The 24,690-nt window shown below is 35.6% G+C and overlaps 4 protein-coding genes across 5 annotated transcripts; 3 read left to right on the top strand and 1 right to left on the bottom strand.

Annotated features, from left to right (window-relative positions):
* The first annotated feature begins 717 nt into the window (after positions 1 to 717).
* On the top strand, positions 718 to 4,856 carry LOC107957592 (probable GTP-binding protein OBGC2). Its single transcript, XM_016893133.2, has 10 exons — positions 718 to 1,015; positions 1,148 to 1,629; positions 1,835 to 1,926; positions 2,293 to 2,376; positions 2,536 to 2,613; positions 2,779 to 2,979; positions 3,061 to 3,168; positions 3,512 to 3,586; positions 4,072 to 4,292; positions 4,429 to 4,856. The coding sequence occupies exons 1-10, from the start codon at positions 915 to 917 to the stop codon at positions 4,532 to 4,534; spliced, it is 1,548 nt and encodes a 515-aa protein (XP_016748622.1). The 5' UTR covers positions 718 to 914; the 3' UTR covers positions 4,535 to 4,856.
* A 567-nt stretch (positions 4,857 to 5,423) lies between these two features.
* LOC107957593 (dehydration-responsive element-binding protein 2D) lies at positions 5,424 to 6,712 on the top strand. Its single transcript, XM_016893134.2, has one exon. The coding sequence runs from the start codon at positions 5,752 to 5,754 to the stop codon at positions 6,472 to 6,474; it is 723 nt and encodes a 240-aa protein (XP_016748623.1). The 5' UTR covers positions 5,424 to 5,751; the 3' UTR covers positions 6,475 to 6,712.
* A 142-nt stretch (positions 6,713 to 6,854) lies between these two features.
* On the top strand, positions 6,855 to 10,065 carry LOC107957590 (protein NRT1/ PTR FAMILY 8.1). Its single transcript, XM_016893130.2, is given in 4 exon segments — positions 6,855 to 7,950; positions 8,067 to 8,284; positions 8,444 to 9,003; positions 9,077 to 10,065. Coding segments are annotated over 4 exon segments (1,854 nt in total). The 5' UTR covers positions 6,855 to 7,754; the 3' UTR covers positions 9,957 to 10,065.
* Positions 10,066 to 10,152: 87 nt separating this feature from the next.
* LOC107957591 (transcription initiation factor IIF subunit beta) lies at positions 10,153 to 12,464 on the bottom strand. Of its 2 annotated transcripts, none has more exons than XM_016893131.2 (6): positions 12,056 to 12,464; positions 11,735 to 11,849; positions 11,177 to 11,307; positions 11,007 to 11,081; positions 10,770 to 10,919; positions 10,153 to 10,491 (listed from the first exon to the last, which is right to left on the bottom strand). In XM_016893131.2, exons 1-6 carry the CDS (start codon positions 12,257 to 12,259, stop codon positions 10,372 to 10,374), a joined length of 795 nt encoding a protein of 264 aa, XP_016748620.1. In that variant the 5' UTR covers positions 12,260 to 12,464; the 3' UTR covers positions 10,153 to 10,371. The 2 variants fall into 2 exon arrangements, with proteins under 2 accessions (XP_016748620.1, XP_016748621.1); XM_016893132.2 differs by having other exon boundaries at positions 11,741 to 11,849; positions 12,056 to 12,458.
* Positions 12,465 to 24,690: the final 12,226 nt, after the last annotated feature.

The raw sequence follows: 24,690 nt of genomic DNA, 5'->3' as shown, positions 1-24,690 counted from the left end.
AAATTTCTTAGGACACACTACTGCTCTTACAAGGCCCACTTGAGCTCCCTCGCTCCATTACTATCACTACACCAACAAAACAAGTTCATCAACTTTTGAAGATCATCAAAGAAAGTGCAAAGCAACAAAAACACACTCATGCAATAGATTGATAAAGCCTACACTATCGTGTTAATAACTATCTCCATTTATTCTTCCAAGACAACAAGTGCTTACTAAGTCGTTTATTTAGAAAAGAAAATTTTTGATGTTTGTTACACCCAACAAGGGAGGGAGACCTAAAGATACCCATAATCGTGTGCCGAACAAATGCCAAAATGTTAGAATTGATCGCAATACTTGATTCCTGGTAATTTATAGCCTTACCCGATGCAGCCTCATAATTCCCCTCAACATTTTTAATAGTATTGCACTCAGGGACAATTGCCCGACAGAAAAAAAGTTGTCATATGTAAACCGTAGATGAGACACACTAAATCCTCGACAACAAATAGAAACCCCTTGAATTGCTCATTGCATTTTTGCATTACCGAATAAAAAGCTAAGCCCTTCAGTAAAAAAATAAACAGATAGAGAAAAATCGGATCATTTAACGAAGCTCTGGTTTAGAAAGGATCGATCCTAGCTCCCCCTTCAAAGAAACCGAATAGGTTCCGGCCCACTCGATGATACCCGTTACAAATATCGAATTTCGAAGGTACAGCTCCCACCTGCCCTCATCGTTATTATGCATATAATAATTACCTCAAACATTATCCGTAATAAAAAAACTGTTTTTTTTTTGCCAAAAACCTTTCTTTTATAAATAAAAATAAAAATTAAATAGAAAAAATTTAAAAAGTATTACGATTCAAATTTATAAACTCTAATTTTCTTTTACCAAAAAATCTACACGCCATTATTACTTTGAGATAATGGCGACTCTGGTTTCGCTGCCTTCCGCCTATCTCACCCCGCGCCTTACTATCGACAAACTCTTCTTTGGTCCTCTCCTCCCCATTTCCACAAGCACAAAGTGGGCATCTTAATTTTCTTAGTTCCTTCCTTCAATTTCACTTCTCCAATCTTTTCTACATGAAGCTTAACCATTTTTATCCTTTTTGTCCTTGACATTTTGTGATTGCTTTTGCTCTTCTTTCTGTTGTAGGCATAATTGGGACTTAAACAAATCTGGGAAATCGAGGTTTTGTACGATAAAGTCCAGACTCACAACAAGAACCAAAGAGTCTCCTTCCACAAACCCCGATCAATTACTAAAAGAACCTCACAAGTATTTTGATCAAGTAATCATCACCGTCCGTTCGGGTGATGGCGGCCATGGTGCCATCCTTACTATGCCTAGCCAACAACGAGCTACGAAGTCGCAAGGAAAACATGACAATAAAGAGAAGTCAAAGAAGAAACTTTCGTATAAAAGGGATTTTGATGGGTCACTTATCCTTCCAGTGGGTGGCCATGGTGGAGACGTAGTAATTTATGCTGATGAAGGGAAAGATACTTTATTGGAACTTCATAAGAAGAGTCGACATAATGCAAAGCGTGGCGGAAATGTCGCTGCTATGGGTGTTTTAACTTCTCAGCTGCGTGATGGCCTTGCTGCCCCAACTTTGCGTATCCCTGTTCCTGTTGGTTTGTAGTATTACTCTTTTGATGCCATCTACAACATTTGGCTTTTCGTCGTAAATGGAAATTGAATTTCAATTATTAAGAGTAGATAAGAACATACCAAGAATATCCCCATTTTTTATGGTCTTTTCATGGCTTGTTGAGATGGTATGATAATATTTGGATTATCCCAGATGCATATTTTCTTATTGTTTGTATTGGTTTGCAGGCACTGTTGTGAAACGCAAACGTGGGAAGTTATTGGCTGACCTAAAGCAGCCTGGTGATGAAGTACTTGTTGCTAGGGGTGGTCAAGGAGGGGTAAGAATTAAGAACTTGGTTGTTTAAACTTTAAACCCATCCTAAGATTCAATTAACTCGGTAAAATTTCAAGTTGACGTTTTGCATTTTATTATATGAGTCATGCAAAGCTACATGTTTAGTAATTTGATGCCTTTTTCTTTCTTCTTTATCCTAATGATCATAAAACTCTGAATATGATAGGTATCAGATTATTTATAGTTCAAAGAACTGATTGATAATAACTAGGATTCCTATGATCCAATCTTATTCTGTTTGATAGACCTCCTTTGTTTTGGCTATATTCTGTTCCTAAGCATGCTGTATAAGTTATATTCTCAGTATCGATCTGTGATTGACGGTTTAATTTTCTTTGTTTTGTGGCAGATTAGCTTGATAGAAATGCCTGAATACAGAAGGAAAAAGTTGATGTCTTTAACCACAAACGTAATGAGAGATGAAAGTGATAAGGTGTCCAAGATGAAATCTTATCCCTTACTATGGCAGCGCAGAAAGAAACAGCTTATTTGATGAAAATTTATATGGTTTTTAGTATTTACAAGGTGATTGCTCTTTCTGTTTGTTGTGTTAAAATTCATTTTCAATATTTTCTTTTATTTACGTCTGCAGGTTTTAGTTCTTGGTCAGCCTGGAGAGGAGGTTAGTTTGGAGTTGATTCTTCGAGTTGTTGCTGATGTTGGGTTAATTGTATGTACTGCATCCTATTATTTTTCATTTGTCTTGCATTTCTATGTAACATGATTCGGTTTGTATTTCCTTGTAATCTCTGTTGGTGGCTAGGTCATAATAATTTATGATAGTCCATCAGATTGGCTACAAAAGGTAGATGCTGATATTTTATTTTCCCTGCAGGGGCTTCCAAATGCAGGCAAGTCAACGCTTCTAGCTGCCATTACACTTGCAAAACCAGATATTGCTGACTATCCTTTCACGACATTGATGCCAAACCTTGGGCGGCTTGATGGTGACCCTGATTTAGGGCCAGGTCAATATTCATCTGAAGCAACATTGGCAGATTTGCCTGGTCTTATAGAAGGTGCTCATCTGGGCAAGGTAATGCATTTTGACTTTTTCATCTTGTGAAACTGCTTATTCTGATTTACTGTTTCAACTTGAGACGTTTTTATTGTTTAGGGCCTAGGTCGCAATTTCTTGAGGCATTTGAGGAGGACACGTTTGTTGGTCCATGTTGTTGATGCATCAGGTGATGACCCTTTAAATGACTACATAACTGTCAGAGAGGTATGTCTTCCCTCGTTCATATTTTTTGTTATTTTATATTCACTTCAATAACATTGTTCCGTTGTCTTATTCAAACCTTTTTCATTGATGGAATAATTTGTTTTACTAATAAGTTGTAGCTTTTATGGCATTTTGTGGTTTTAAAACATTTAGGGTGGGCCAAAGTTTGTGTTTGGATATCATCTTTGGCCTTTCAATCCATTTAAGATTGTGCGTTAAGTTATACGAACACTATTAATGATAAACTCTTGCCTTGGATACTCTCAACATCTAAATATATCATGTCTCAAACTGAATACCCCTCAATTTCAACTCCTCTTACCATAGTAATTATGATGTGCAGGAACTGCGGATGTACAATCCAAATTACCTAGAACGACCATATGTTGTAGTACTGAACAAGATTGACCTTCCCAAGGTAAGTCTCACTTAGTGATTGGGCTTTTATCTTCGGTCAAATTCTAATTTGGTCAATTTTAGTCCCTATACTTTCCCAAATTTGAAATTTCAATCCAGACCCTAGTGGTAGCAGTTAAATCCATTAGGTCAAATTCTGTTATTAGTATCACACTATATGTAAGTTGTGGATTTAGTCATTGTTCTCGAATTTGATTATTTCTAATCTCTATACTTTTTAAATTTTGGAATTCTATGTCTAATCCAAATGTTAGCCATTGAATCCATTAACTAAAATAACATTTTTTTTTTGTGTGAGTATTATGTGGAAATACATAACATTATACATGTGATAATATCTTTATTGTATTAAGATTTTTAGAAATAACAAGACTTAACCATTACCTTCTCTTGAGAGTTTGTGTTTTAAGTGCAAGAGTTATGCGTATAACATCTGATATGTCATCTCTTTTAATGAATTTTAAAACATATCTGGTACAACCATAGGCGAGGGATAAGCTTCCGCATTTAACTGAAGAAATCTTAAAGATTGGAAGTGATATAGTACATTCTGAATTGGGAATGAGTTCTAGAGGTGAAGTGCAATCATTGCCCACTGAAGGTGGCGAAGCGACTACATTGTCTTCAGCGATTTCTGTTGAAGATAGAATGGATAAAGGAATTGAGGACTATCCACGGCCCGCTGCCATTGTTGGTGTTAGTGTTTTGTAAGTAATGTTTCTCTTCTTAAATACTGTCTTGCATCTCTAGTGCGTCAGCTCATTAAAAGTTCCATCTTAATATTGCATTCTGAGGTTCAAGGTTGATGAGCAGCCTGACTAAGTTTTTCCGGATATTGAGCAGGAAAGGCATCAGAGTAAACGACATGTTGAAGGAGATAAGGGCTGCCTTAAGGAAGTGTCGAGATTCGAACGATGCATTGGAATTAAGTGCGAGGTCAAGGGAGTAATACAGTTGTGAATGTACTAATTCAATACATCCGGACTCAAGTTGCCAATGTGAAGCTTACCCTAGATTTTCTCCCTTTGCCCATGAATTCTGGAACAATTTTGGCTCACACTAATAATGCTACAAGATTGACTCCTTTAAAAGCTCAACAGTCAATACTGCCATATTTGAGGGCTGCAACTTCAGTGCAAAAGTTTTCGCTGTCTTGGTTATGTATATATCTTCGCTGAGATTTTCAAACTATGGATTAATCCAAATTATTGCTTTAGCTTTATATGACCCAATTAGGTGCTTAGATGAATGAAAATGGTCAGTTTATTGTATTTTTGTGCTCTCCGCTGTTTCCACTTTTTCTCGTGTATCATTCGTTTTTGTATCCTTCCTCTTCTTTCCTTCAAATTCTTGACATGTATATGGAGATTTAGGGTCAGCCATTGTTGGATTAATGGGAAAAAACATGAAATGAAATGAAAATACCAGTTTCCTAACACGATCTAACTTGGGTTATTATATAGGAGACCCTTTGATTGTAGCTCATAGATAGGATTATCATATTTTAGTGTTCTTGACCTCAAGATAAGGGATAGGGTCTGATTCGTATCCTGCTCAAAAAATGGAAATAGATTTGGTTATTTTCCGAGTAACTTAGTTTTTATTACATTAATTCAAGCTCATAATTATATTTGAAATTAAATATAGAATCAGAATAACTTTTTAAAACTAATTTAATTAAATTATTGTTTTCTCGAATCAAACTGACAAAGTGGAGGCAGATTTTAATCTTAGTAATTTTGTGGAGCTTGTTTTTGGGAGCTCCCACGTATCAATGAAGCCAGCCTCTCTCATTTGTCATTTATTGAGGGGTTCTTTTTTGGAATCCTCGACCCTCGAGCGGGGGACATTCTTATCTCAAACCGATTGCCCCCACGCCATTTCCCAATAGAAAATTGACCATTTATCCCATCCCCCAAATTTTCCAAAAGAAATCGAACTCCCTGTTTGCCGCCTGAGTTTGTTTACACACAAGAATCTAGGCCAAGTGTGTCCATCAGAAATGTTAATTAGCTTTGCTGTCGACGCGTGCCAACATGGTTCCCATGCCAAGTATCATCTCAAAACCCATCTTTAAGACACGTTCCAGCCAATCTTAATTACACCCCCATTTCACCTCTTATCTCTCTTTCTATTGTATAAATACGATTTCCCCCCTCTCAGTTAATGTGCTTATCAATAACTTTTGTTCTTTGGGTTGGGTTAACAATGTCAGCATCAGCCATGGGTGGCCCTGGGTCTGGAGAGAAAAAACAAGTGAAGAGACGTGCACAAGCGAGCTCGAGAAAAGGGTGCATGAGAGGGAAGGGAGGTCCAGAGAATGCTCTTTGCACTTACAAAGGTGTAAGACAAAGAACTTGGGGCAAATGGGTGGCTGAAATTCGTGAACCCAACCGTGGTTCTCGTCTTTGGTTAGGTACTTTCGACACCGCCCTTGAAGCTGCGATGACTTACGATGCTGCCGCACGTAAACTCTATGGTTCGGATGCCAAGCTCAACTTGCCACACTTGTGTGTCAACTCTCGGTTTCCACCTCCACCAAATACTCAGGTCGCCCCGAGAGGGAACCAACCTCTAAATCCGACTACCAGTTCATCGAACAGCCCGATTATTATTAGGATCGATGAAGTAACACCAGTGAGCAATAGCGAATCAGATATGTCTCAAGGGAACATGGTGGAGAACAATGCCAAATTTGGACAAAACCAAGAAGAAATTGGTGGGTTTTGGGAGAATATGACGATGAACTTGCCTGTTTTAGATGACTCCATTTGGGCAGAAGCTGTTATGTCATTAGATTTTCCAGTGATGGATGATCCAAGCATTTTCGATACCAGTCTTGTCGATACAACAGGATGGGATGCCTTGCAAACCCCGTGGTGCATGTAAATCTAAATCAGCTCTCTGCTAGCTACGTCGGACATGTGAAAGCCGTTCCATAGTCTTTCTATACATTCAATAGCTAATAGCCATGAAAACCACATGGTTTTTCTGGGTTTTTCATGGCAGTGTCTTTCTATATTTTCTACTTTTTTATTTATAATTATTTACATTCCTGTAAGTATCAGTTACATTGTTGAAAAGTGTATAACGTTTGTATAAAATCAAAAGTGAATAAATTTTGCAAGAGACTACTAGTACTTGGGACGTGGAAAATAGAAAACGTTACACTACGTAGTCCACCAATGGTAGTAACCGGTATTTCGATCCCATAGCTCCTGCAAACTTTAACTCTTATATCTAATTTAGTAATTTTGATGATTTTATGTGAAAAGAGAGAGCTAACAAGCATTACTGCTTTTGAGCTTGCCTTGACGATGGGCCTTGGCCCGTACCAGAAACCCATATTCAGCCACATGAGGTGCATTAAAAAGATATCTTTGGTCACATTTGTCCCCCCAACAAAGATACTTACTTGTTCTACATGTTAGTTGATGTCACAATTTTGATAGCTATAATTATAATTTTACCTCTCAAAGATTGAGATAATCATAAATTTTAACTTCTGAAGAATTGGTATAATCTCAAATTTACACTTCCTGCTTATCTATATATTTTCTGAAGTTAAAAGTTTCATATTTTTTTTATATACATTTTTTTCATATGATTTTTTTAGAATCGGGACTGAAATTTGATATTACACAGAATTTAAAATTTTTGTTGTTATTTTTTGGAGAGGGAGGGATCAATGTTTTTACCAAAAATATATATATATGATTTTGTTGCCTTCTGATATGGGAATATGTTGATTTCTTTGAAAAAGAACAGGCCCTATTTCTGAATGATTCAATACAAGGTTTGGTCTGATAGACAACAAATAATCGTCACTATCTAACCATTACTTCAGCCTGTTACACTTCTCTTCAACCCCATTTGGAGGTAGCCCGATTTAAGCAAATAAAAAAAAAATTAAGACCCATTGTTCCTATTGCCGGCGAAACGCCATCATTTACCCCATCAGTTGGAAGATACTCGTTAAACGTCAAAAAGCAAACCAGACAAACTACAAGACACGTAGCAATGCAGTTTTTTAAGGGTTACTTTTTTTGGGGGGGCAAATTGATCTCTTATTTATGTGAGGACTCAAGTTAAGATATCCCACCAGAATTAATGTTATAGCATTGTTCCCGAAAACAGAACCCACCCCAAGAGTTTCAACAGTGGAAATAATGGAACCTGGTGGTAACCCATTTGAGAAGTCCTTTATTCAGCCTTCTATGGAGAAATTTGTTGAGAATATACAGCAGGATGATGGGAAAATTGAATCATCAACTACATTGGTTGGCAATGGATGCGTGGATTTTAGGGGGAATATTGCAGATAAACAAACAACTGGAGGATGGAAGGCATCTCCATTTATCATAGGTATTCACGAAAACCAGCTCTCGCCTCTCAGCTCAATTTTGGGTATTAAAAGGAGATCTACTGACGTGATTTGTGGTCACTGATTGATTCATGGTTTGGTTTTCTTTGAATTATAGTTAATGAGGTTGCGGAGAGATTGGCATTCTTTGCAGTAGCAGTGAACATGGTGGCTTATTTGGTTTTCGAAATGCACCAATCGCTTCCAGCTGCTGCAACTCATGTGAATGATTGGATCGGAGCTGCCTATTGACTTACTCTACTTGGAGCATTTCTTGCCGATGCTTATTTGGGTCGATTCTTCACCATCATCATCTTTTCGTGCATATATGCAGTCGTAAGCTAGCATTTCCCTTTCATAATTTCATATGCCTTAGATGGTCTAAATCCCATGGCAGAGAGGCTTAAATTATCACTAGTTGGCTCATCCTGAATCATCAGCTGTTGTTGGACCATGTAATCTAAAGGCCCCATGTTCTTCTTTTTTCTTTCTCAGGGAATGATTTTGCTGACGCTATCGGCTTCCATAGACAGCCTGCGACCACCACAATGCACGGCCAAACCATGCATTAAAGCAGCCGGAAACCAATCAGGTTTCCTCTTTGTTGCATTGGCTCTTATAGCCCTTGGAACCGGTGGTATCAAGCCATGCGTTTCATCCTTTGGCGCAGACCAGTTCGACGGAGCTGATGGAAAAGAAGCCCAAAAGAAATATTCATTCTTTAACTGGTTCTTCTTTGCCATAAACATGGGTGCCATTTTGGGGATCACGCTTCTGGTATTTGTAGAAGAGAAGAAAGGTTATGGCAGGGGTTTTGGAGTCCCTACTGTGGCTATTGTTTGCTCCATTTTAATCCTAGCTGCCGGAATACCTTTTTATCGTTACCAAAAACCCATGGGAAGTCCTTTCACAAGGTTTCTCCAGGTTCTTGTGGCTTCTATTAGGAACCATTTTCATGGGGCTCAATTAAAACGTGAAGCTGTTTTATATGAAGTTGATTCGATGGAGTCTGATATTTTTGGTGCTCGGAAACTCACTCGAACGAACCAGTATAGGTAAATGTAGATAAGTGTCACCCCTGTCCCTTGGACATTGAAATTATTTGTATAAGTTGGCTTCTTATTACAGGTTCTTGGACAAGGCAGCAATGGTGATGGATCCTGAAGCTAATACTAAAAGCCGATGGAGGCTTTGCACAGTGACTCAAGTAGAAGAATTCAAGTCCTTCATCAGAATCCTCCCTGTATGGGCATCTACAATAGCTCTTTCCATCTCATTTGCTCAACTCTCGACCTTCTTCATCAGCCAAGCCACCATTATGGGCCGAAAACTTGGTCCAAACTTCAACATTCCAGCAGGCTCGGTCCCTGTTTTCAGTGCCATCAACGCCCTCTTACTCGTCCCCATCTATGAAATATGGATGGTCCCGATCTTATGTAAACACACCGGTCATCGTCGTGGTCTTACATCTTTACAAAGAATGGGTGTCGGCCTATTCATATCTATCTTTGCAATGGCCTCGGCTGCTTTAGTCGAGAAGAAACGTCGAGACCACCCTGATCCATCGTCTTTGACAGTGTTCTGGCTGCTTCCGCAGTTCTTCTTAATTGGTACTGCCGAGGTTTTCACTTACGTGGGACAATTGGAGTTCTTTTATGAAGAGGCGACCGATGGGACGAGAAGCATAAGCAGTGCGATGTTTCTTAGTGAGATTGGAATTGGGAGTTGGTTGAGCACCGCCATTGTTAAAATCATTGAGCGTGCAACCGGTGGAGAACAAACAGGGTGGCTAAGAAATGATCTCAACAAAAGCAGGCTCGATAATTTCTACTGGGTATTGACGATAGTCAATGCTGCTAATTTCTTGAAGTACTTGTGGGTTGCTCGACGATACAAGGGAAAGAATGGCATGGGACGGAGCACTGCTAGGGTCGAGAACTCAGTCAAGATGGATGCTGCTGATGAAGTGATGAAGGATAAAGGGGAGTTTCAAAGCATGGTGTTGTGAAATTCAACAATAATTACTTCCATTCATCTGTAGTTTCCACTTCAAGTTATGATGTGTAACGAATTATCTCACCTTATTTGCAGATCAACAAATTTAATTGTTTTCCTAATTTTAAAATATTGTATTGCTTTGTAATTCGTATTATAATATTTACATGAAAACCTCATAAAAACTATTTAAAATAGTGGTCGAAACATGCTATAAGTTCAGATACCTATAATTGCAATGCAAATTCACAAAGTACGAATATCACAATAGATTATATCATGTGGACATCAAAGTTAATAGCTACAGCTATGTTTCCTTCTTCCTATAATTGTCTATCTATTTATCTGTCATCTTCATGAGGGTTGTTTTCAGACATATTCCGATTAACCAGAGAAAAAAGGAAACGTAAATTACAGCTATATCTGACCTATTCAGCTGCAGTGTCCTCTGCAGATTTTTTATACTCTGGCTTAAGCTCGTAGGTTCCTTGATTGGCGCCTCTCTTATTGTACACGCAGAGCTCGTTCAGTATCTCTTTAAGGAATTGCTGCAAAGTACAGAAAGAACTTTCAAACATGCAAATACGAGCCAAGTGCTAACAAAGAACAAAAACAACAAACTACAGAATATCGTCTTCTCTATCAAGCTGAAATATATAGCCGACTTGAAGTTCTTGCAGAGACTGGCTTTTTCCATTTTAAAAGCAATTTGCCATTTCTATGATGCCAGTAGAATGACATATTACAGAAAAAGAGAACACTTAAATAACCATTATAAACTGTAAGACACAATGAGCAGTATGAGGAAGAAATGTAAGAGGCTTACAGCAGGCTGATCAGTCTCTTGGACAAGTTGCTTCAAAGTCCAATTTGGTTGTCTTTCAAACAGCTTGAACATTATATCTTCCAGTTCCCCACGATCCCTTCGGGTTCTTTTCACGTCTGATTGTTTAACTGGCATTGTTTTCTTCTTATCCTGCTCAGATACAACAGATGATAAGCAATTGTCAATAAGCGCGAAAAATTACAGATATTGTCGTCTAGAGACTGTGTCTCAAAGTACCTTGGGGTTGGATGAAATCAAGCCAACCATTCCAGGCATTGGCCTCATGTGAACTCCACGGTCATTATCTATAACCTTCAAAATGGCATAAAAACAAATAAGATAATTGGCACCATAGTAACATTGAAAGACAATGGCTTACCCAAGCCAAAGCATACTCATTGGCCTACCTGTATTTGCCTGTTCTTGATCATGGACTTATTTGTCCTTTCTCGACACAATCTCCCATATTCCTCGATGTTTTCCTCATGCGGTTTCATGTCGAATTTATGCTCAACTTTTCCTTCCATTGCAACCGAACCTATAGCAAAAAAACGGCACTTAAGATACAAACTAAAGAACAAAACTTATGTAAGAGAAACATCAAACCGGCTTTTACGAGAAAATCATATCACTGAGTAAATTGTTACTTCAAGTCACCATAAACCTCTGACAATTTTGAGCACAAAATGACACCTAGACGTGATTGATAAGCACGAAAACAATGAAATAAACATGACGAGTATAATAGTATTCATGTTTAGGATTTTGACAAATTTAATCGTTTAGGTTTATGTTAAAAAATATGAAACAGGACACACATATATACACTCATACATGGATTGCCAAGTCTAACCAAGCCAGTTAAGAAAAAGGAACGAACTTTACATTACTAAAATTAAGAAAAATAATAATTGAATTAGATAAAACACATAAAATTGAATACTTGAGAAGCAAAGAACCATAACTCTGAACTTGACTTGATTCAGAGAAGACACACATAGGAACAAAGTCTTTGAACATGTTCAAAGAGTAGCTTTTGGGTATTCTTTCGGTCTCTGATCCAGCCACCTCCATAGTAAACTGATAAATGTCAATTCATAAACTCGTAAGGAACAAGACAACGACAAAATTACTACTACAACGTTTAAACATGTCATAAAATCTTTGCCTTGTTAGATTAAACAATCAATAAAAAAAACCTTTTACTAGAATTGCTATATCTAAAAATTCACGATTAAATAATCTGTTAACTTGAACTAATTATTATCTGATCTCAACTAATTTACCTGGTGTAAAGAAGGGTCGTCGGGTTTGAGAGGGTCGAGGGAGAAGACAACCTTGGCGAGAGGCTGAGAATCAGAAGAAGAAGAAGAAGAAGCTAGTTGGCTCTTCCATGACTTGGCGACCACCACGGGGCACTTCATCAACCAAACCGATCTATCAGCTTTTCCCATATCCAAAAAGCCGCCGTTGTTGTGATCTTCATCCATTGTTCAAAGCCTCTGTAAATGACTGACAGTATAAAACTTTCTTATCCACGTTTTGGTGGTGGGGGAGGAAGATTTTGGCAAGGGTTTATATAATTTATTCACTCAATCTGTAGTTTACTTGGTCGTTTCTCTTTGAAATGGACCCTGAGAAATCGGGCGGAGCGAATTCAGGAAACCAGGCGAACGGAGCCTGCCTTACGTGTCTGCCTTTTCCTAAAGGCTAAAACTAAGGTTGAGGTTGAGGGCTGTCCAGAGTTACTGGGCTTGGTTAGGTTATTTTGGGCCTTCGACTCAAGATAACTCTTTTTGGCCCATCACTTGATTGTTCTAACCAAACTTGGCTGCAGTTAATCAGGATCGCAACAGTATGGGCCGGACTTCGATCCGAGTTTTATACCTCTCATCCTAATATTATTTCCAACTTGATTTTATTTAAAATTATAATACCAAAATTGATCCTGGAAAAAGAAAAATTACTTGGATTCTGACTCTAATCAATTAAAATCTCATAAAAGAGATTATTTAGTTAAAATATAATTAATTATAAAATTAAAAAAGAGAGGATATTTTAATAATTTTGGTGTAGGTTTGATTTTAATACGACTTTGAAATTTTTAATCGAAAAAATCTACCCAAATTCGATTTTGAAAAAGAAAAGGTATAATGACTTATATAGCCTCCCAACTTTATAAAAAAAAGTTATTTTAGCTCTTCATTTAATTTTATCTTTTAGTCTTTAAACTTGCATTGTTTATCAAATCACCCCATATTGGATGAAAAAGTTAAATGTCTGTTAACTTTACCGACATGGCATCCATGTGTAGACCTGATCATGGATTGGGCCACTTATCTAGGCCCGAAGGCTTGTTTGAAAAGTGGCAGAGTTTGGGTAAAAACATAGGCTCAAAAAATAGGCTTGGGCAAAAAATAAGGCTCATTTTCTAAACGTGATAGGTCTCGTGTAGGATTTTTGGCCCAAGCCCAGCCCGAATCAGCTTAAACTTTTTTTTTGTTTTGTTTTCATTTTGCTATAATTTCACTATTATATTGCTACTATTTTATTATTATTATCTAAATATTGTATAACTTTTATTTTATTGTTAATTTTGCTATTATTTTAAAGGCATTAATGTTATTTAAGTATAAAAACTTTTTGTAATAGCCCATTTTTTAGTGGTTTCGGGACAATAATTCTGACGTGTGAGTTTGCAAATATTATTTATTTAATATTTATGAAGTTATGTGAGTGTCGTATTAAGATTTGATTTGGTAATTTTGACGTTTGGCTAGTTAATTAAAGAAAAAGTACTAAATCGTAAAAGATGTAAAACTTGATCTCTATTGATTTTTATTAACTAAAAAGCATAATTAGAGTTTTTTAATGGATTTAAATGATAAATATACCCTTTTTCAATAGTGTTGGACGGTAAGTGAGATTTTATTTAGTTAAAGTGTGATATAACTTATATTATAAATATTTTTATATAATATAATAGTTAATAAAACATAGAAACAAAAGGGAAAAAAAACATTTTATTCGGCTTGTTTATCATCTTTTTTCACGAAAACGGAAGGGGGAAAGCTAGGTTTGGTTATTCAAGTTTCGATCTTTGATTGGGTAAGTTATTTTAGTTCGTTTCTTGTAATTTTTATGTTTTTGGAACTTCGGGAGCTTGATTTAGCTAACCCCGGGACTATTTTGTGAAACTATTAAAATTTGTTAAAGTTTTCATTGATATTTTCTTGAAGCTTTTGTGGCTATTTGGTTAGTTTTGAAACTTACATATGTTAATGGACTAGTTTGTAAAGTAAAAGTTGTTAATTTTGAACCTAATGACTAAAATGCAATAAGTTCAAAATGTGTGTGAATATTCTGAAATTTTCTGTTCTATTGGATAGTTGGAGAATTTAATTAAGATTGATTTCGAAATCGAAGCTCAAATGTGAGAATTATAATAGCTTCGATTTTAAGGACTAAATTGTGGTAAATGTTAGGGGATGATTTTTATGTATTGTTATATGCTATATGGATTGGTTAATTAAATCAAACTATATTTTAGATAAAAAAATCTCAACGACCGGAGGATGTACGAGGAAAAAGAAAAATTGCCGACTAGTTCTTAATAGTTAAACCGTTACGATTTCGACAGATAAGTTCATACAATATAATTCAAATTCTTTATGCTTATATGTTATATTAGGATTGTTAATATTGAATGTTGGTGGATGTGAGATAAGTCCCGATAAAATTAGTAAATTCTCGTATATAGGGTAGTGAGTTTGTCTAAGTTCTGAGCTCCTGCATATGTTGCGGACTTGAGAATACATGAATATTAAACCCTGGCCAGGCTATTTATCGTGTAGGTTTAACCTTAACGGATAACCAGACATTATCATTTTCACTTGTATACAAAGATCTTTTACGAGGTTTTATTGGGTAAAAGTGTGATTGAATCATTAGAGTTATGCCATTTGAGATTGGATATGTGAATAGTTGTGTTTTGGTCTTGAGATCTAAATTGGCTTGATTGGAAATGGAGATGATTATGGTTATTCATGTGGTTGAACTCAAAGCTTTGTATATTAATGTTGTGGTTTGAATCTTGATAGGTATATTTGTATTGATAGTGATTTATATGTGAATAGAAATTGAGGTAAGTGAGTGCTTATATTGTATGAGCTTACTAAGAATTTTATACACTTACTCATTTTACTACTTTTCTGTAGATTTTGGACGTTTAGAACGTGTCGAGCGGATCAACAATAAGCTCACACCTACCGTCACTTGATTCGGTAGACTTTTTGAAGTTGGTTACTTATGGCATATATATAGGATGTTTACTTTGCAAGTTAATGATCACGTTTTGGTACTTTGGTTGTGAATAATATTATAAATAACCTTGATGCATCAAATGCTTGGTACCTATTTGATACTTAGTAATTTGATGGTGTTATCCAAGATTTGAATGGCATTATATGTATGTTTAGGTATTAGCATGACTCGTTAATGAATGTTGGTAATTGTTGATGTTTGGAATGATTGGCTTGAATGGTATGAAATATTTAAAAGCATGGTTGAATGAAGTATACTTTAATTGTGAAAATAGATACTCATGTTTTAGGTCACTTATTAAGCTTTACTTGTTGATATCTTAGTTAAAGAAATGATTGGTAATGAGTATGTTTAGACATGAAAAATCTTGGCATGAATGGTAATGAATGGTTGTTGTTTCATAATTGAATTGTGGTGCCAATTGTGGCATATTGGTTAGGCACTTAGGTTGAGTAAATTAAGTTGAATTTGGTATGTTTTCATGTTTAGTATCATGTTGTTAAAGGGTCTAATGCATTGGCTTGTGGCTTAAGGGATCTTTGGTCAACTTTGGCTTGTTGTTAAAGGTATTTTACGTACACAAGGTCTGCCACACGGCAGTGTGCCATGCACGGGTGTAGGACACAGTCGTGTGATCTGTTCAATTTAGGTGTAAGATGGTTCACATGACCACAGTTTGTTACACGACCGTGTGACCCTGTATCACACAACATCAGGTTGTTACACGGTTTGAGGACAAAGGCATGTGGTCTTGCACCATACGACTGTGTGACCCCTATTTTTCATTTTTGCCATGTTTTTCTTAAATGTTTCAAATTAGTCTCTGCTTCATTCTGAATTATTTTAGGACTTCTGTAAGCTCAATTTAACCCCGATTATGTATGAATATCATGTTTTGGATTACATGTTTAATGAATAATTTTTATTTAAAGAAAATTTGAACTATGATAGCTTGTTTCTGTTCTGTTTTGTATGGTAGCATTCCATTACCCTAATCTGGTGACAAACACAGGTAAGGGTTGTTACACTTTTTTTGATGTATTTTCAATTTGTTGGGAAACATTTATTTTAATGTTTTTAGGACCATTTTACCAATAAACGCCCATTTCCAACTTTATTTACGAAAATGGGCCAATTTTTTTATTATTTATCAGAAAGGGCTGAAAAATGCAAAACACGTCCACATAAGAGCTTTTTGGGGGAAATTACAACAAAATGTGTCCCTGGGGGAGCAATTTTGCCATGTCAGCACAAAACGAGCCCTCGTGGATGCGATTTGTTGACGTGGAAAAATCGCTCCCTCAAGGACGGGATTTAGCGCTTTTTTTTTCCAAATGGCTATTTTTTTTACCATTGGGGGTCCAACAGTAAAAAAACTATGAAACCCCTTCCTATTTTTTTCACACAATATTTCTTCAAAATTCTTCAAAAACGCTCTCAAATTCTCCCTAAAAGCTCTCAAATTATCCCTAAATTTCTCAAAGCTCTCTTTAGTTAATTATTTCTTTTAATTTTCTTTTCTAAATTAGTATTTTTTTTTATAATTTTAAAAATATTTGATCGTGTTAGCAATGGCCAGGGAATTAATTTGTCTCGATCATAAATATATCTCCGTCGAACAAATAAAAATGGTAAAGGTTAATTTTAATTTTTGAAATTATTTAATATTTTTTTATTTATGTAATTTTAATTAATTTTTATTTTATAATTTTTTTATAACAGTCTGTAGATTGGGTGTTACAATGTTATTTTCGTAACATGTCTGGTCCTCCATCACCGTTGATAGAAAATTATTTGAGGGAAGTGAGTTTTTGGCACATGGCCACTATAGGCCGGGGCTGCAAGTTGGACCTGAAACTCATCAGCGCGTTAATAAAGAGGTGGAGACCCGAGAGGCACACATTCCATCTTCCATGCAGAGAGTGTACCATCACTTTAGAGGACATGCAATTACAATTGGGATTATCGGTGGATGGGTTCGCACGTACCGGATCTGTTCAATCTGCTGATTGGGGAGCTGTATGCTATGATCTTTTGCCTGTGATTCCGAATAATATTTACAGAGGTTGGATTGAGATGGGTTGGTTACGAGATACATTCCTAGAACTGGGAAATGATTCGACTGAAGTAGAAAGAATACGATATTGTAACACCCCCTACCCGTATCCATTGCCGAAATAGGGTACGAGGCACTACCGGAGTTTACTGAACATTTTCAGATAATTCTAAGTCATTTATTATTCATATTTTGAAAATAATCATAACGTCTCTCTACTGGACCCTCGAAGCCCAAAACATACATTAGAAATCAACCGGAATAAAATCGGGATCATAGAAAAAATTTTCGCAAAATCTTAAATTATATTTTTATCTAAGTATTTACCATTTCAATGCTCATTATAATTAAACATGTTACCATTCAGTCAACAACTTGGTACTTGTCTAAACATCAAACAACAACATTGTTAATATTCTTGCACATATTTCATATAAATTCAACATTGATATACCTATTTTCTCAACATATCACACTTGAGTTTAATAATAGTATCAACTTACATAATTTCCTTGTATTAACATATTAAAGATAATTATATATGTACATGTCACAAAATATATTATTCTCTTACTATTTCTTCATAAGCATATATTATTCATTTCGTTATATCAATATTTCATGCACCATCATTTCCTTATATCCTACGTATATTTATTTCGGTAATAGTTCGTATTAAATTTAAGATAAATTAAATTTCATGTACCTATACTTATTTCATTTATCTATCTTCTTAATTATTTCATACAACTATTTTGTATGTATATTTCCTGTAAACATTTCACACAACCATTTTGTATAACCCACTTCATATAACCATTTGTCATTTGGTACATACTACCTGAATATTAGTTATTCAACAGATATCTTAGCGTCTCTCTTCCACAATCTTATTTATCTTCGACATGATGTCATAGTATCTTTCAACTATGGTCTTACTCGTTTTCTGTCATGTTGTCATGGTATCTTTCAACTATGGTCTTATTCATTTCATGTCACGTTGCCATGGTATCTTTCAACCATGGTCTTACACATTTCATATCAGGTTGCCATGGTATCTTTCAATGATTGTCTTACACATTTCATTTCAAAGATCACACTCCCGTGAACCTCATCCTTACAGTGGGATTACCAGTCCAGGCTAAATCCCCTGTAATATAAACTCATAGAGTATTGTCGGGATTACCAGTCTAGGCTAAATCCCCTGCAACGACAATTACTCTAATAAGCTTGGATCTGAATTACCAGTCCAGACTAAATTCAGACCCTAATTCGGATTACCCGTCCGGGCTAAATCCATTTTACACATATTCTTCGGGAGGGTTATATCAGGATAGGATCACCCATCCGGGCTAGATCTTTTTTACCGTCTCGAGCTATTTAACGGAGAGCTCATAAAGAGCCATATCGGGAAGCTAATCCGGGCTATAACGGGAAACTCAATAGAGTCGAAATCAGGTAGTTCACAAAGAACCAAATCGTGAAGCTCACGAAGAGCCTATCGGGAAGCTCCGGATAGCCATATATCGGGAAGTTCAAGCGAGCACTATCGGGAGGCTCACAAAGAGCCTACCACGAAGAGCTGTATTTTGGGTCGCTCTTAAGAGCTACAGTGTGTCCATAACACATGCGGATCACAACCTATCGGGACGCTCCGAAGAGCTATAACGGGAAGCTCGCAAGAACTATATAATGGGGAGCTCAAGAGGGCTAATGTCGGGACGCTCTTTCGAGCTATGGTGTATCTACAACATATGCAGAACTACAACCAATTCGAGAAACTTACATCCATCGATTTTCCTTTATTCAACGGGATGTATCATTTTATCGGGTATTATCAAATATATCCATATCAATTTCATATGCATGACAAAAATACAAATCACAAGTATGATATTTAATTCAAGCTTATAATTATGCATAATTCTGTTACACGAACTTACCTGACTAAATTACAAAAATACCAAGATTCAGGGGCATTTTGATATATTTTTTTTCATTTTCCTCGATTTTCACCCGATCTTAAATTGACAATTTCATTCAATTTATTATTTTAGATAATAAAACAATTCATTCTCTTCAATCTGGTCATTTTTTATATTTTTACAAAATTACCCCCTGAAGTTTTACTTTTATTTAATTTAGTCATTAAGCCTAGAACATTCAAATTAGCCATGCTAGCTGAATATTCATATATATTTTCCTCCTCCTCTCCATTCCACATCCTTAAAGTATATAACACACATCATCTATAATTTTTATTATTTATTTTTATGAATATTCAAGTTGTTCATCTGTGTCATAGTCACTAAATTATTTATATCTGGAGATATAGATCTCCAAATTAAGATTCGATAATTTTCCCTAAAACTAGACCCATATATATTCTTACCATAAAATTTTCATAATTTTTGGTTTATCCAATAAGTACAGTTTATTCTTTAAAGTTACCCCTATTCTGCTGTCTAAAAGTTCTGACCCTTCTTCACTAAAAATTAATTATCTCCTCATACAGAATTCGAATAATATTTTTGTTTATTTCTCTTGAAACTAGACTCATTCAGAATTCTAAACATATAAGTTTAAACCCCTAATTATTTTTATCCAATTTTTTATGATTTTCCAAAGTCAGAACAGGGGAACCCGAATTCATTCTGACATTGTCTCACAAAATTTATTATATCTCATGATTTAAAAATCCATTATTTACACCGTTTCTTCTGTGAGAAACTAGATTCAATAAGATTTAATTTCAAATTTTTTTTATCTTCTAATTCGAATTCTACAATTTATGGTGATTTTTCAAAGTTAATCTACTGCTGCTGTCCAATATTGTTTTAGTGCAAGTTGTTTATTACCATTCTTCCCCCGAACTTTAATAAATAACAATTTCGTCCCTACTCAATTAGCCTCTCAATTGAGCTGATTTTTCTCAATTAGCACTTTATTCTATCACCTTAAACAACTTTACAACTTTTGAAAATCATAATTTCGGCACTAGACTTTAATTCCAAACATTTTCACAATTAGGTCCTAAAATCAATTTCCGTCAATTTTACTTAATAAAATTATCTTATATCAAAATTAAAGCTTCAATTCTATGTTTATTCATCATATGCTTCCAGCACTCATCCATAATAACTTTAAAAATTAGCAACATAAAACTTATGAAGTACTTTACAATTCAATCCTTATTTCATTTCTAACTTGAATTTCTATCAATTAAACCCTTATTTCATCATTTTACTCAACATGAACATTATCTAGAAATGTAATAACTTTCAAAATATCAACTTAATTTTATCAAAATCTTGTTCCAAAGCTTCTAAAACATCAAAATTAAGTAAAAAATACCAAATTGACTTACCTATTAAACTTCCAAGTTTCACACCTTGAATTTTCCCTTTTCTTCTTTCTTTTCTCTTTTTCTTTCTTTTATTCCCCTTCTCTCTGTTTCGTTTGCTTTGTTTCTTCCTTTCTATTCTCTTCTTCTTCTTCTTTTTTTATATATATATACACCCATGTATTTATACTTAAATAGTAAGTATTATTTATTTATTCATGTGTATATTATTAGTACATTTGTATTCATTTATAACCATACATTTGTCATTATTTAATATATTTATTATATAAAATCTTATAATATAATTATTTAATTAATAAATATCTTTTATAAAATAATAAATATCTATTTAATATCTAATACATGTTTTACAAATGTATGTATTTTTATTTATATACTTGTATATTTTATTTACTATACATTTGTCTTTGTACTAATTTATTTATCATATAAATATCTTATAATATAATTATAATAAATTAATTTATTTTTACTTTATATGACGCCTCACTTATGCTAAATGGCATAATTTCTATTTTGGTCCTTTTTATTTTCTTTTAATCTTTAATTTAACTTTCACACTTTATTCAATTTAATCCTTTTATCAATTATCCTTAATTAAGCTAAATTCACTGAATTAAACTCTAATTAACCACTCAATTAAATTTTTAAATATTTTTGATAATTATTTACGGATCCATTTTTCAGTAACGGAGACTTGAAAATACACTTTTTTCGATAACCGTAAAATTTGGGTTATTACAGATATGCTCGGGCATATATCCTTGAGATGATTGGAGGTTATCTGATGTCGGACTTGTTACAAAACCTCGTACATCTGAGGTGGCTGCTAAAACTCGTTGATTTTAGAGCAACTGGTGAATTTAGTTGGGGGTCTACCGTGTTGGCAACATTGTACTGTGAGATGTGCAGGGCGATGCCACCAAATAAAGCCAAAATCGGAGGTTGCCTATCACTACTACAATCATGGGCTCAATTTTGCTTTCCATTTTTACGTCCTCGAGTGAACCATCCATATACATTCCCCCTCATAACAACGTAAAATTTATATTAGATTTTACAATTGTTACATAGATTTAAAACATAATTGTATACTAAAAATTTATTTAATTAGGTGGAACCATTCGACCGAATTCCTACCGCTCTTGAAGATATACGGCTTCTATTAGACCAACGATTGGAAGCGCAAGTAAGTATTCAATAAAATATATATACATAAAATAGTCTTTTTATATTTAGTATTTAGTATTATGTATATAACTAATATTTTTATCACGTTCATATAGTTTCAATGGATACCGTACGAGGATCCGAAAATTCAGACAGTAATTCTGGATGAATTCTTTCAAAATCCGAATATTTGGCATGTTAAGGTATCATTGGTCAACTATGCTACTATCGAGATGTACTAGATGGATAGAGGGTTGTGGCAATTTGGATTCTGAAAACCGATTCCCGTGACACTTGAACTGCTCGATGATGAGTACAAAATCGACTTACGAAAATCGACTACGAATTAGTCGGTATTCTGGTCAGAATATATCAAAATTTAGGAAAATCGGTCTGATTATATACCTACTTGCGAATCGATTATTATTCCAGAGTTAGCGTGCATGCCGGATTATATGCCATGGTTAAAAATTTATGGCAAGCCATATTTGTTGTCGGAAAAGCAGAGGCGTCGGCAAATTCATGTCAAAACGGAACGACGAGGCCCTTTAAATTCAAGGAGAATGGATGATAGCACGGGCCCATCAACAGTGCCTACACAATCACTAGGCCCAACGTCTCAACCGATAACACCCACACCATAGCCTCTTTAGATTATGCTAGGTGCGTATCCTAGCCCTTATATGTATCCTAATCCTTATATGTTTCCTTTTCCCAGTCCTATGCCAAGTTGAAATGCATGCCCGGTGTATCACATTTCCCGATGACTCCGACTCAACCGAAGATATATAGGCCATCATTGCAGGACGGATCGCACGGGGCACCGTCGGGAAGCTCATCCCATTACCAATCCCCATCGCCTTATAGGATTCAAACACCTCCGCCATGGGTGATGCAAATACCTCCGCATTTTTTATTCTATCAAGGTGGGTCATCCTCCCAATACTCACAACTACAAACCCCGCCGGAGGAACCACAACCCTCACCAGAGCAACCACAACCCCTGTCAGAAGCTGAACCAATGAGGAATCCTGTGTGTAACCATCGACCACCCTCATGTGGCACTGATTCTGATCGGCACATACATTGATTTTTTTAATATATTTGTACAAACTATTTTTATATTGTTTCATTTAATAAAATTAAAGTTATTTTTAACATTTAAATAGTAAATTATTTTTATATTTTTAATATTTGAATAAGGCAATAGAAATAATGCAACATAGTTTCATTACAGTAATTATCAACTACTTCGATTTGGACATAATTGAATTGTATGACCTGGGTTCCTACACCATCTGCACAACTTCTGTTGGTTCGTTCTTTCTTGGATATCCATATTATTACAAATTTTACTCGAGCAAGGTCGACCTTTTGGTTTACGACGCAATTCTCTATCCGGTAACAACTTAAATGAAGCAAGTGATACAGACAGCCACTTACATTCATCTGAGATCAATGAGAATACGTATCTCCACACATTGTACATGTATTCTATTTTGTACACTTCATCAACATATCTCATGGGATCCAAACGGTGATTTTGACAAGCTGCAATTGCATGAGCGCATGGATAACGAAGTGCGTCAAACGTCCCACAGTCACAAGTCCTATTTTTAAGTGTACACGATATTGCCCATCGGTAACACCTTGGTTCGATCTGTCAAACTTCGTCACATGAAATCATAGGTTATCGTGATCGTGACACACTCTGTGCATAGTGTTGGCCCACAACTTCCCCTTGTTAATTTCTTGCAATACCTTCCCGTATCATACATGGCCTCCTTGTATTTGGCCTTTATAACTCACTGCTAACTTTAGAAATAATGCTGCTAAACGAAAATATGTCTCTTACACAACCGAGGTTATCGGCAAATGACATGTTGCTTTTAAAATAAAATTTATACATTCAGCTAGGTTTGAGATCATATGACCATATTGTAGGTCGCTATCGTATGCTTGTGTCCATTGTTCAAAAGGTATGTTACAGAGGTAGTCTGCACCTTATTCGTTTACTGGATGCAAAATCGCCAACATCTCATGAATCTATCTTTGGATGATTTTGTGAAACACTTGTCAACGAAGTACGTTAAATAATGCAATATTAAGTAATAACAATATTATTCAAAAACCCTAAACACCTAGTGATACTGTACCGACAACAAAGGTATGTAGACCTTTGTACTTTTTTATCTCCCACAAGCCTATCTTTTTCCTAACCGAAGCCATTATATTCTATGAACATATACCGTCTTGCACTACACACTTGCCCTCAAACTTCTCGAATTTGGATTTAACCACGTTGTAGTTAACCTCGTTCATGAAGCTATATTGTTCCAATGCACCAAGAAAACTATTCTTACTGGAAAACTCCTTACCAACTTCCAATTCACCCGAATCCAATGACGAACTTGTACGATCATGCTTTCTGTATGGTAGATCTGGAAACTCCAACGCATCATCTTCCGATAGATTGACATTATGCACGTGGGCTGGATGCGAGTACACTCAGAATCATGGATCTTTTTCTTCTTCAGCTGAACCCTTTCAACATCTTCAGGTTCTATTGGAATAGGCTCCGGTTCAGAAAATAATGCAACTTCTGCACCATCGAGGTTGGGTTTTCGAGGTAGATCCACATCAGACTCATTATCTAACCCACCATGATCTGCAATATACGAGGTCCCCTCGCCGGTGGACATCGTAGGGAGTACATCATCCCTAATACGTATTTTTAACATCAAACATCGACCAACCGATGTGCATGTCTCATCTACTAAACGAGTGTCGTGCAGGAGTTGTGTATTTCATACTTCCACCAAACATGGGTGCTTCCATATTCTGCCTCCCACTAACTGAGTGTCAGGTCGGGGTTGTGTATTCCTCTTAAATAGCAGTAGATGTTGAAGTCGCAAATGCTTCATTTGGTGATGAAAATTGTACATATAACTCAAAATAAGGTGATTCACTAAATAGATAAGTCTGCACCATCGCTTCCAAGCTAC

Source organism: Gossypium hirsutum, chromosome A05 (genome assembly GCF_007990345.1).
Source record: "Gossypium hirsutum isolate 1008001.06 chromosome A05, Gossypium_hirsutum_v2.1, whole genome shotgun sequence".
In the NCBI taxonomy this organism is placed as follows: Eukaryota; Viridiplantae; Streptophyta; class Magnoliopsida; order Malvales; family Malvaceae; genus Gossypium; species Gossypium hirsutum.
This window is presented reverse-complemented; position numbering and strand designations above follow the sequence as displayed.

Excerpts from the sequence above, each read along its gene's own strand:
- LOC107957592 (XM_016893133.2), top strand. The coding sequence starts at position 915 with ATGGCGACTCTGGTTTCGCTGCCTTCCGCCTATCTCACCCCGCGCCTT. Across the intron at positions 2,377-2,535 it reads TGAGAGATGAAAGTGATAAG|GTTTTAGTTCTTGGTCAGCC; the intron begins GTGTCCAAGATG and ends TTACGTCTGCAG. Across the intron at positions 2,614-2,778 it reads TTGCTGATGTTGGGTTAATT|GGGCTTCCAAATGCAGGCAA; the intron begins GTATGTACTGCA and ends TTTTCCCTGCAG.
- LOC107957593 (XM_016893134.2), top strand. The coding sequence starts at position 5,752 with ATGTGCTTATCAATAACTTTTGTTCTTTGGGTTGGGTTAACAATGTCA.
- LOC107957591 (XM_016893131.2), bottom strand. The coding sequence starts at position 12,259 with ATGGATGAAGATCACAACAACGGCGGCTTTTTGGATATGGGAAAAGCT. Across the intron at positions 11,850-12,055 it reads ACGACCCTTCTTTACACCAG|TTTACTATGGAGGTGGCTGG; the intron begins GTAAATTAGTTG and ends GACATTTATCAG. Across the intron at positions 10,920-11,006 it reads TGATTTCATCCAACCCCAAG|GATAAGAAGAAAACAATGCC; the intron begins GTACTTTGAGAC and ends GTATCTGAGCAG.